Below are 13,355 nucleotides of genomic sequence, written 5' to 3' on the forward strand. Positions count from 1 at the left end.
TGATCTCACCTAAAAAAAAAAAAGGTTACTAGAATAGGGCTGGTTGTAAATTTTCTTATCAAATTTTTTCATAGAAAATATATATTTTCCCTAAAACAGTTTTTTCTTTAGAAAACTGACTTTTTTTTTTTTTTGAGGGGGGGGTGTCTGAAAACCTGTTTTCGACATAGTTGAAATTTTCCCAGAGAAACCCACCTCTTGCCCCCTATTTTCCAACCAACTCCATGCTTAAGATGCCTTAATCTGTTTTGATACGCTATGCTTTCCTTTATAAATATAGTACTCAGAAAAGTGGTGCTGCAATAATGGACAGTTCTTATTAAGGAGATCACTTATGGAAACATCTCAGCCACAACTGCAGAAAGCTGGGATTTTTGGAAGGATAAAATAATGGAGGGAAGACCACAGGCGCTTCTATAAAGTATTTTTAAACATCTTTATTGCAATATACTTAATGAATCTGGGGCAAAATTCTATTTTCTTCAGATTTTCCCCAAATCATAAGTGTTAGGTTCAAATACCAGATACATGACCTCCATGCACAGTTCAGGAGACAGTCCAATGTTCAAATGTTACAAGAAATATTGCATTAAAAGTATATGGGCTATGCATTTTATTAATGAGTTTTAGGGAACTGAAAATGGTCTGAGTTACCAAAAAGAGATCTACAGACAAAACAAAGATTTGTGCATGACTTTTTATTTAAGGTTCATAAACCAAGAAAATATCCAGTGCAAATACACATTTCTTAAGTGGGCTAGAAGGTCAAACCATTTGTCTTTAAACATAGCGTAATAACATTTTATTGGGTTTCTAAATAAAATGTGGCTTCTTTCACCTCCCTTGAAGCATCATTTACACTGTAGACTTCTTATCTATAAAAGCAAAATAGTGGATGTTATTCTTTACAACATGAAGTTCATAAATCTTTAGCTTTTGAGCACAGATCTGTTGAAGATGGAGAAAACAGTATCCACAGTGGCAAAGCAAAGGTTCATCAAAATGACATCTGACATGAATGTCAGTTCTTGTATACCTAATTTTAAATAATGTGATCCTATATCACATATGGTTTGATTTATTCTTTATCTAGGGTTCTATTGGGAATGGTTTTACCATAAATCCTATGTGATTGTTTTATTTCCATTCTAACTGATGAAGTTATAGACAATGCTCCATAGTGCATGAAAAAATCTGCAGGGAGAGAAGCAGTAATTTGAGATCCACCACTGAAATAATCCTAATAAGTAATATCTATATCCTGCAGCATAGCTCACATCAGATGCCACCTCCAGTTTTCATGAAAGTTCTGCTTGACCTGCCCAATTGTCTAGTGTTGCAACTTAAGGAGTTTATGTATAGACGGGGTGTCACTGACCAATCTGGGATGGCTGCCGAAGCAATGCATTCAGTCCTAAAAATTGAAGGATTGTTGTGTGAGAAGGCACTTCACTTTGCTTCCTGATGTTCCCACTCCAGTGGAAAAGGGGAGAGGATCATCTGCAGCTATACTTTGCTGGACAGAAGGTCTCCATTGCGCAGGATCTTTGAGTGAGCATTGTTACACACAAAGAAGGTGATCAACTGACTTGCCCAAGGTCACTAAGTCAGTGGCTCAGTAAGGATCAGAATCAGCAAGATATCCAAAAATAGGCTAGCAAAAACATAGTCATTTGAAGGTATCCATTACTTAGATCAGGCATTCTCAAATTTGCTCCACGCAGGACATCTTGTCATGGCCCCAGTCCCACAATCCTTTGAGTCATGGTAAGAAACCGATGCTGGTTTTGGCAGCAGGAGTTGGTGTAGGACTGTTTTATGGGGCAGGGGTTGTTGGATGTGGTAGCAGGGACTACTGAATTGGGATTGGAGCTGCTTGTTCCTCCCTACAGCCACACGACTACGGAAAGAGATCATTAATGTGCTGCTGGGCTACATGTAATTGGGGCCAAGGCAACTGGCTCCCAACTATGTGTAAGCAGAGGTTTCCCAGAACACATCATGGTGCAGGCATGTGGGAGGGAAGGGAAGAGAGCTTCTCCTTTGTTTGTTCCCTGTGGGTCCCAATGGCTATTGTGGTCTTATAGTTTCACTACAACTTTTGAACCAAACCCATGCCACCCATCTGGAGGTTGCAGCCACTAGTATGTGAACCCCTGCCATAGAATACTTTTGATTCAGCCATCAGCAACTACAGCCAAGATCTTTTTGGTTACTAGGCCTTTGGTTGTAACCACTAGCCCAAACAGTCTCAACTCACTTCACACAGGAAGACACTTAATTCTTTTCAGAGATTCTGTAACAATTATTCCTTTTGCTCCCTCCCCAACCCCAAAAGAGGGACCAACCACAAAACTATCTGACTTATAGATGCCATTATGTGAAATGCACATAAATATATTAGCCACATTCAAATATATCAGAGCCACAGTTTGCTTGAGAATCAATGTTAGTGCTAGTTAATTGTCTTGGAAACTGTAGCCCATAAATGGAGATTAAAATATTATGCCTATGCATGTACACATTTCAAATTAAATACTGCCTTAGCCTTACCTTTCTCTCTCAACACATCTTGGATATGTCAGCTGTCCTCTACTACACTGTACTCTAAAATCAAACACTGAAGTTGATTGTGCTCCATAATGGTTCTCTTTACATAGAAATTCAATGTAGTCCCCATGGAAAAAATAAGGTTTATCATCAAAACTCCATCTCAGTATTAAGTTATTTTTGTCCATTACATCCCTCGATAAAGTACATGGTTCTTAAACACAAAAAAGATGCATGGTTAATCTCCTCTATAATTTAATAGACACGTTAATACTAATTTATGAAACTGCATTATTTGGCCATAGCTAGCATATTAAAATTAGACACAAACCTTTCTCCCTTCTACTGTATTAGACAGACATCAAATTATAGTACTTTTGGATGTTGCATGAGTACTCCAATTCATATAGGTTTAGGAAAACAGGATAAACAACTGCAGGTTTGCCCAGAGGGGCTTCACATGTACCAAAATCGCTCAGATTGATAACTTAATTTGAATACTGGGAATTAATATTAAAAACCTTAAACAAAGTTGAATCAACTTTTCTTCATCTTGTCATTTGTTTAACAAAAGCATGTCTTACCTACCTATGCAAACTGGTGGGGTAGTCCATTGTCCCTTGGAACAATAGACTCTACTGGACCCTTCCAAGAAATGATGATCAAAACAACTATATTCAACTGAAGAATCACTGTCATATTCTGTCAGTCGTGGGCCAATAATATCTCCATTCTTAATAATAGGGGGAGAGTCACATTTTTCTTTAGGATCTACATAAAATAAATAGTATAAAAAACTTTAACAAAGACATGCAGGGTGTCTAAGAGCAGAATTTGGCACCCATTTATCTTTGGCAACAGAACTTTTTACTTTGTATACATTTAAATTCTTGAGCCAAGATTCCAGCAGATCCTTCGGCTCCAAGTGTTTAGAAAGACAAGTCTCATACTGCAGGCACCTCAACCCCAAAGTTCTGCTGAGTTCATATCATTTTAAAACACATCTTTGCTTTGGAAGGGACAATAACCCTACATTTCTATTGCTATTAATAGCAGAGTTTACGCCTCTACTGTTCAAGCAAAGATATCCCAGTGTGTCTGAAAGGGGTGAGTTATTGTTTTACCTTTCATTATGCATGTTGGATATTTCAGTTTTCCACGGGTACACTGTACTGTTAGCTGAGACTGTCCACTGGAGGCTGACAAATAATGTCCCTGTTTACATACAAAATCTATAGTGTCACCATGCAGGAAAAATAACTCTCCTTCCAGTCTCCATTTCATCTCTATGTTGTTATTGCTCAGATCATCTGCATTAAGAGTGCATGGTTCTGGAAGACAAACACCTATGTTTATACATGTATTTCATAACACTTCTCAAAATTTAAAAGTTCTTAGCCAAAAGAGGCCTATTACTCAATGTTCCTGCAAACTGATTTGAAGTTTACATGAAATGCTACAACTTCTTTAGATCTTTACTCACCATAAATCACAATTAAAATAGGCAAAATTAAAGGTAAGCAGAGGGAGGGAAACTGCCCCATCACAGGGGACAAACTCCTTTTGACAGGAGCTTACAGGAAATCAGGCTAATTCCTACCAATGATGAATGTGGTATCTCAGGCTGTGTTTACTAATGGTAAATAACTCACTTCTACTGATAACAGAGATAATCCTTACTTAGTTACCCTAACTGGAAACATCTTTTTAAGAGGAAAAAAGTCATCTACCAGAACTGAAAGCAGTATTAAAGATACCAGATTTTATCAGCCATTCCAGGACAAGGGTAGCCAACATATGGGAAATTTAACTAGATGTCTGACTGAGGAAGTGATATTTTTTAATTGTTTGGAGTGTTTGCTTTTTCTTGATATTCTTTTGAGTTAAATTGTTGTTACTTTAGGTCTGTTTTATTTGCTTGTTTTTATACTGATAGATATGTACATTTTATTAAATTAAAAGATAAACAAGTACATATAATTGTATTAGTCTCCTGTTTGTGCTTTACTATAAGCTTTCTAATAATTACATTTTAAAGAAAAACTGGGTCTACTACGGATCTGCTCTACCACTATAGCCCTCTCTGTTTGTATATTCATTTTTATATGTCAATTTAGGTCTCATGAAAGATGTTGAGAAACGGCACAGGAGAATAAAGTCTCTGATTAACCAGAGAACAGCTACAGCCTGAGAAATTATCATGCAAACTGCCCACCACTATGCCTCAAAACCGAGCAAAGGGTAATAACTTAAGAGGCAGGAGAAGGATTCATTCTTTCAGCAATCAAGTACTTGTCTCAGCGAGTCTGCCAAGAAAGATGCCATAGTTTGTGTGATGCAGGCATTGTCCACCTGGAATTTAACTGAGACCACAGTATTTCCCATAGACCTATATTGGGGGGGGGGAGGGGGGGGGGTTGTCTTATTAATCATGAATATAATATAACATCTAGTTTTATTACAAGACTTACCTATGCAAGTTGGCTGAACTGTCCAGTTTCCATGTACACAATGAACAGTTTCAGGACCCTCCAATGTGTGGTACCGATGGCATCTGTATTTCACTGAGGAACCGGCTGTGTAGTTTGTCAATAACGGTCCAAAACTAGCACCATTTTTAATTGCAGGTGGAGAGGGGCAGGTTTCCCTAGTTTCTAAGAGAAGAACTCTAGCTGTAATCGGTTTCTCTGCACAACAATTATCTCAAATGAGTACAGAATCAATGTAGCTAGATTTCTGAGAAGGAAATTAAAGCTATAGAATAAATATAAACTCTGGTAGCAAAAGCAAAATTTGCAACCTCTTTCAACAATTTAGCTGCTCTCTTATTTAAAATATAAAGGGTTACAAAAAGGAACAGAAGCACCAAAACATGTACATGTCTTACTGAATCACCATGAAGTCTCATTGCCACACTTATCCTACCTGCACTTTTCCCCATCCCAATCCCCTTTGTTTATGACTCTCACTTCTTGGGTCATGCTGAATTTAGATTGTATCTTTGTTTGGGAAGGGAGTATCTTTACTAGTTTTCTGAGGTGCTTAGCATATTTCTGACTGCTTGAAAAAACAAAGAGATGAAATGATATGAACTCTATCATGAAATAATTAGAGGTCAGGATTCTAAGAAATGGTAGGAGGGAAAACAGCAGAATAAAGACAAAAAGGCAGACTTTAGCAAACACAGAGAATTGGTAGGTAAACTCCTGTGGAAGCAAGTCTAAGGGAAAAACAGTTCAGGAGGGTTGGCAGTTTTTTAAAGAGACATTATTAAGGGCACAAGAGCAAAGGAAAGGTAGGAATTATGGTAAGAGATCACCTTGGCTTAACCAGGAGATCTTCAATAACCTGAAACTCAAAAAAGAGAGAGTCATATAAGAAGTAGAAACTAGGTCAAACTACAAAGGAATAAAAAAAAAACAACAAAAAAACCTGACAAGCATGTAGGGACAAAATTAAAAAGGCCAAGTCAGAAATTGAGATTAAACTGTCAGCTCTGTATTCCCCACAATCCTACAAAGCTTCCCCCAGAAACTCCTATGCTATTGTTCAGTACCTGATACTGTAAAATAAACTAGTAAGTGACAAAAAGAGTAAAAAAATATAAACAAACAAATACATGAGACTTAAGAGGAAGACCAAGAACAGGGTAGACCTATGAGGAAGGAAAGACAAAAAAGTCACCTAGCTCTAGCTGTTGTTCTTCAAGATGTGATGCAGACATGTTTTCAACTTAGGTGTGTGCACACCTAGTGTTCTGGAACCAAATAACTTTTCCAGCAGCACCCATGGGGCGGAGCTCATGCCCCACAGCCCAAGCTCCTCCCCAGGCCACATAAGCACAGATCCATCCCAACCCCCTCAGTTCCTTAGCACTGAACATCAGAGTACAGAGTCTTATGTAGAGGTATTGGATGGTGAGTTGTGAAGAACATATCTGCATCACATCGCAAGGAACAACCGCTACAGGTAGGTAACCATTTTTTCTTCTTCAAATAGATGCATCTGTGTATTCTATTTAGGTGACTCACAAACAGTACTTGTAGGAGGTGGGGCTTGGACTCTATTTAAACAAGGACTGAGGGATTGTCCTCCCAAAGTTTGTGTCAGGCACCGCATCCTGATAGTAAGGACTAGTGATTGGGACGGAGGTCAAAGCCGGAGGTAGGACTGGGACTGGGCCAAGGATGGTGCTAGAATGGAGATCTGGGAATAGGCCGGGTTCAGAACCGAGATCAGAGTCCGTAGACAAGCCAAAATCCATACCGTAGCTGTAGTCCAGATATAGGTCAAAGGCCAAATCTGGGTAGTCAGAGTTCAAGACGATCAGCAGGCGGAGGCAAGGCTGGAGCAGATCAGTAGCAGGTTTGGAGCAAGGTCAGGATAGGGCAAGGACAAGACTGGAGAGGGCTTGGGAAAGGCTGGGACAGGAACTGGATCAGAAGCAGGTTGGGAGTCTAGTACACTGCAATGCTGCAGGAGGGTTCCTGGCTGAGTAGTGCTGTTGAACAGACTGATCTGCAGTTCTGGCAGGGCTGCGGAAATACTTGAGCCTGAGGGGCATCTCAGCCAGGACCTACTCCAGGATAGGATGCCGCTGCATGCCTGAAGGCTGAGTGACTGCAGGCTCTGTGGGAATAGTAAGTTAGTGCAGCTGAGTTGTTGTCACATGCCTGACTGGCCACTCGCCAGCGCTCTATTGGAGAGGTAGCTGAGCGAGCAGCCCTGGTTTGGCTGAAGGTTTGCGTCACAATTTGCGTCTGATCGGGAAACAGCAGTAGTGGCCTAGTGGTTTGGCAGCCCTGCAAATGTCCAATATAGGAACATCACTTACAAATGATGTCAAAATTGCCTGAGTGCTCATGGAATGAGTTCGCAAGGACATGTAGCCTGGGCTATGGTGTATGCTGTCCTGATACAGGAAGTTATCCATGTGGATATCATCTGTGAAGAGACCACTTGACACTTCATTTGATCTGAATATGAGACAAAAACAAGATGAGGAACGGAAAGGTTTGGTCCTATCTAATAAAAAGCTAAACATCGCTGATATCCAGTGCGTGAAGATGTTATTCTCTTGGGGTTGAATGCAGCTTAGAGAAAAACATCGGTAAATATGTAGCTTGGTTCAAGGAAATTGGGAAACACTTTGGATAAAAACTTAGGGTACAGCCTTTGCCTTTAGAAAACTGCATGCAAAGGGTTTCTGCCATCAAAACGTGCAACTCACCCACTCTCCTTGCAGACATTGTCACAAGGAAGTCCATTTTCTAACGCAGAAGGGAGAAAAGTTGCCACAAACTCAAACAGAGACCCCAGAAGAGCAGTTAAAACAATATTAAGGTATCTGCCCTTTAAGTGGCAAGTGGAGATGAGGGACTCCTTTCAAGAACCTCACTGCCATGGGGTTTGAAAACACCAACTTCCCATGGATGGGCGGAGAAACTCTGAAACCACTGCCGGGTGGACTAACAATGAACTAAGTGCTAGATCAGAAGACTGAAGGTTTAACAGGTACTCCAAGATGTGCTGGATACAAGCCAGCTTTTGTTGAAGTCTCCGGGCTAAACACCCATATTGAGAATTGCTTCCACTTTGCTGAATAGGTCATTCTGGTAGAGAACTTCCTACTATTGAGCAGGACTTTCCAGACTGCCTCTAAACATCATTCTTTCTCCTCATCTAACCATGCAGCATCCACCATGATTCTGAGTCAGGAGATCAGGGTGAAGAGGAAGAAAAATAGGAGGTCAGCATTGACATAGTTGTCAATAACACGAGGCAGTCAGAGAACAAACATTACCTTGGCCACGCCACCGCAATGAGAATAAGCTTGGCCTGGTCTAATTTCAGCTTGAGAATGACTTGCAGGATGATTGGAATCGGAGGAAAAGTATACAAGAGTATCGATCCCCAGCTCAGGTGAAAAGCATCGGTCAGGGAGCCTGGACTGACACCCCCTCAGGAGCAAAACAGCCAGCATTTTTTGTCATCTCTCATGACCAACAGCTTGATTGTTGGGATGCTCCAAACAGCAAAGATAGATGGCAGGATGCTGGGCTTCAGGCACTATTTGTGATTCAGGGAGAAATTTCTGCTGAAGTGGTCTGCCAGTTGGTTTTGGTTCCCAGGTAAACGATGGGCCACAAGGGCAATGTTTTCCCCAATGCAAAACTGCCAGAGCCTGATCACTTCTTGACACAGATTTTGGAATGTGCTTCTCCCATCTGTTCATATAATACATTGCGCTGGTATTGTTGTAAGGATGTGCTCTGCCAAGTCCCTGATACAGTCTTGAAGGACCTGACGCACATCGGAGATGGCACAAAGCTCCAGGACACTGACATGCTGGCAAGGTTTCTTTTCCAACCACCAGCTACTACCCAGATGTGCTCCCCAACCTATTAAGGGGGCATCTGTGACAATAGTATTGGTCAGAGGGGCTGAGCAAAGGCAACATCCTGGCACACAGTGCCCTGAATAGTCCGTCCAAGGGATGATGGTTCAGATGATAGATGGACTTCAGCCACATCTGAAAAGAATGTAGGCACAGCCTGGCATTTTGGACTACCTGTGTGCATGCAGCCATACGACCTAGCAACCTCAGACATGCTTGGACTGTGGGTGAGAGTTAAGACTGCAGCTCCAGACAAAGGTGGCAGATCACCTGGAATCACTTGGTTGGCGGAACTGCTCTCAAACTTGTAGAGTTTATCAGGGCCCCAATGAACTCAATTCTTTGAGTTGGAACCAATGTTGATTTGCTGCTGTTTAGGATGAGACCTATATGACTGAGTAGGCATAGCACAAAGTGGACATGACAGAAGACTTCCTCTCTGGACTTGCCCTTCAGTAACCAGTCCTGCAGATATGGGAAGATATGAATTGCCTTCTTACTGAGGTACACTGTTACCATAATTATGCATTTGGCAAAAACCCAAGAAGCAGAAGTCAGGCCAAAAGGTAGCACAACAAATCTGAGAAACCTCCTATGGATCAGAAGGATTATTACATGGAAATAAGCAACCTGAAGGTTCAGGGTAGCAAACCAGTCATTGTGACTTAAGATGGGGAGGATAACTGCTAGGGTGACCATGCAGAATATGTCATATCTGATGTATTTGTTGACATCACAGAGGTCGAGGACAGGTCTCATCCCTTTGGGGCGGGGGGAGGGGGGCAGGAAATACCAAGAGTAAAATCCCAGTCTACAATGTTGCAGAGGGATCTGCATCTCCCAGAATCAACAGAGACTGAACTTGCTCATGGAGCGATGTCTCATAAGAGGAGTCCCTGAAGAGGGATGGCACAGGGAGGTGGGGAGAAGAACTATATGGCATAACTATCTTCAAGGGCTCAGGACCTAGTTGTCCATAGTAATCAAGTCTCAAATACATAAAAATGAGTCAGCCAGTCCCCAAACAGAAGGGACTAAGAAGGAGAGGTCACCACTGGATCTCTGTCCTGGATACATGAGTCAAAATGGGCACTTGCTGGATGCCAGGAGTGGGGAAGGCAGAGTACCTTCTCCACTGGGATCTGTGGCTCTTTTGAGAGCAGTTCTACTGCCTTACATGAAGGGAGGTTAGTCAAAGAAATGCTTCAGGAGGAACTGCTTTTGCTGTTGCTGCTGACCACTATAGTGGCATCTCTTCACAGACAGAGAATATATTCCCAAAGAATGCAAAATAGCTTGTGAGTCTTTAAGAGGGTGTACGATTTTGTGGTTCTTTCCTGAAAACAAAACCCGGCTATCAAAACGGTAAGTCCTCAATGGTCTGCTGCACATTAGATGCAATGCCCAAATTCTGGAGCCATGAGGACCTCCTCAGGGTTATAGCCAATGCATAATTCTGGCCGTGGTATCCACCACATTAACTGCAATGAGGTGTTGGCCTCCATACAGACATCTACAATGACTGTCAAACTCTTCCCGAGAGGGTTCTGGAAACTTGTCCATGAACTTAGACATGGCCACCCAATTGATAAAGTCATATTTAGAGAGCAATGTCTGCTGGTTTGCAATGCACATTTGAAGGGAAAAGGAGGTATAAATCTTCCTACCTATTACCTTCCTTTTGGACTCTTTGTCCTTAGGGGATGATTTTTTAACTTCCCTGCCGTGTCGTCATTTGTTGCCATTACCACCAGAGAGAGTTAAGGGGCAAGTGGGAGTAGAAACCCTTAAAATCCTGCATGGGAATCAAGCATCACTTCTCCAAATGCTTCACCAAAGCTAGAATACTTCAGAGGGCCTTTGTAGGCTCCAAAAGAGACTTACTTATCACGAGGGATACTCTTCCTGGAACTAATGATTAGCGAACATCCAGCATCTTAAGCAGATTCTCCTCCAGGAATTCTACCTGGATACTCAAGGTAGCAGCCGCATACCTCAGAAGGTTCTAATATTTTCTAAAGTCCTTGGGCACCAAGGGAAAGATTGATTCCAGCATGGAGTTGTCTTCTAAGGAGGACGAGGAAGCAGTTTGCTGAACCAATGATGGGTCCTGTTCTTGAACTACAAGATCCAGTTCATCATTGGAGGTCCATGCGGAACAGGCTCCGTGGTTGCTTTCAACTGAGATGGTTTGGAAGTGGGAGGACTGGTGATCTCACTCTAGAGCAGGTTGAGGATTGGGATCTCAGGGGCCAAGGAGCATCCCACTGCGCCTAAGAATAAGGCATTGGCTGCCAGTAGGCCAGGCCAAGAGCCCTTGTCCCAACAACAGGACGGATGCTGATCTCAATATCGATGGTAATCCAAGGGGGGTCTCTGATGCCTATCTGACAACTAGTGGGAAGACAACCCCAAACTCTATCTTAAGGAGTTCTACAGGTTCTCTGAAGATGATAGGGGACCTAGCCTCAACAGGGCAAACAAAAGAACGATTACTTACCTCGTAACTGTTATTCTTCGAGATGTGTTCCGTGTGTCCATTCCCAATTTAGGTGTGCGTGCATACCACATGCACCAGTGCCGGAAAACTTTTAGTGGTTCCTGTACAAGCCAGCTCTAGCGCCCTCTGCAGTGGTGCACACATATGCCCACATATAGGTGCTGCTGGCTCCTCCTCCCTCTCAGTTCCTTCTTGCTGGAATTCTGACTGGGAAAAGAGGGTAGATATGGAATGGACATGAGTAACACATCTCAAAGAACAACATTTAGGAGGCGAGTAACCATTCTCTCTTCTTTGAGTGCTTGCTCATGTCCATTCCCAATTTAGGCAACTCACCAGCTGTGTCTCCGGTGATGGGCAGGAGCTCATGGACGTGACACTTGAAGCACCGTTCTACCAAAGCCAACATCATCCCAAGCTTGCTGAATCAAGGCATAGTGGGACATTAAAGTATGTACCGATGACCAAGTAGCTGCTCTGCAGAAGTTCTGGATGGGGACATGCACTTGGAAAGCTGCAGATGATGCCTGTGCTCTCATTGAGTGCGCTGTTAAGGATATCAGAGCCATGACTCCGGCCTGCTCATAACAGGCTCAGATACAGGCAGTGATCCACTTCTGGTTTCTGCGCAGTGAATCTCGAAGTCCCTTCATTCAGTCCGCAAATACCACAAAGAGTTGTGTTGAATGGCAAAAAGGTTTGGTTCTGTCCATGTAAAATGCCAGAGCTCGTCTTGCATCTGCATACTCTTGATGTCTCTCTTCACTGGAGCTGTGAGGTTTGGGACAAAAGCCTGGCAGGAAAATATCCTGTTTAAGGTGAAGATGAAAGACTACCTTAGGCAAAAAGTCCAGGTGCGGGCATAGTTGGACCCTTGTCCTTATAAAACATTGTGTAGAGGGGCTCCGATGTTAATGCCATGACCTCCAAAACCCATCTTGCAGACGTAATAGCTACCAGGAAAGCAATCTTCCAGGACAGGTACGTAAGGATGCACAAAGCTAGGGGTTTGGAGGGGGGGCCTGGTGAGTCTGGAGAGAACCAGGTTCAAATCCCACTGAGGAGAAGGGTCCCTTATGGGTGGGAAAAGCCCTTCTAATCGCTTAAGAAACCTGGCCATCATCTTGTGTGAGAAAACTGTTTTACATTCCACCAAAGGGTGGAAAGCAGATATGGCTGCTACATGAACTTTAATGGACAAGAAGACCAGTCCCCCTTATTTCAAGTGGAGCAGGCACTCCAAGATCAGAGGGATTGATGCCTCCAGCAGGGGAACACCATGCTCGGCCATCCAGTAGGTGAAGCATTTCCACTTAGTCCGATAGGTGGATGGCTTTCTGCTCTCTAAGATCATGCGCTGGACTTGGGTTGAGCAGACCCGCTTTTCCAGAGTCAGCCATGGAGCATCCATGCCATCAGATGTAGGGAGGCCAGCTCCAGCTGGAGCAGATGACCTTGATCTTGGGAAAGGAGGTCCATTCACAGCAGAAGAATCCACTGCCTGGGCCCCGCCAGCTCTGGAAGCATCCTGAATCAATGCTGTCGGGGCCACGCCAGTGCTACTAGGATGACCTACGCCTTGTCTCTTTTCACCTTCAGAAGTACCTTGTGAATCAAAGGTATTGGCAGGAAGGTATACATGAGGCCGCCCAACCAAGAGAGGAGAAAGGTGTCAGTGATGGAGCCTACACTGAACCCCTAATGGGAACAGAATCAGTGGCACTTTCTGTTGGCTCATTGGCGAAGAGATCCACTTGCGGAGTGCCCCATTTTTGGAAGATGCGAGTCGCCACTTCTGGATGGAAGACTGTATATCAGAGAAGCCATTAAGACAAAAAAACAGCTGATGAAGTCTCAGAGTTTAAATATTTCAAAATATATGAAGAAGCATGGACAAGAAAACAGTAA

General features: G+C 42.8%; 1 protein-coding gene across 4 annotated transcripts in view; it reads right to left on the reverse strand.

Moving 5' to 3' along the window:
* Positions 1-691: 691 nt before the first annotated feature.
* F13B (coagulation factor XIII B chain) overlaps positions 692-13,355 on the reverse strand; it is a 40,025-nt gene continuing 27,361 nt past the window's right edge. The window contains exons 8-12 of one of the 4 annotated variants that reach the window (XM_067538282.1): positions 5,022-5,204; positions 3,675-3,881; positions 3,139-3,321; positions 2,554-2,650; positions 692-875 (exon numbers count right to left, since the gene is read on the reverse strand). In XM_067538282.1, coding sequence (XP_067394383.1) covers positions 872-875; positions 2,554-2,650; positions 3,139-3,321; positions 3,675-3,881; positions 5,022-5,204 — 674 coding nt within the window. In that variant the 3' untranslated portion in view covers positions 692-871. Of the gene's footprint in view, positions 876-2,553; positions 2,765-3,138; positions 3,322-3,674; positions 3,882-5,021; positions 5,205-13,355 lie in introns of all 4 variants that reach the window. The other 3 variants (XM_067538281.1, XM_067538284.1, XM_067538283.1) reach the window with 3 other exon arrangements.

The sequence above is a fragment of the Emydura macquarii genome, unplaced genomic scaffold, assembly GCF_026122565.2.
Source record: "Emydura macquarii macquarii isolate MOO-44397 ecotype Brisbane River unplaced genomic scaffold, CSIRO-AGI_Emac_v2 contig_480, whole genome shotgun sequence".
Lineage (NCBI taxonomy): Eukaryota > Metazoa > Chordata > Testudines > Chelidae > Emydura > Emydura macquarii.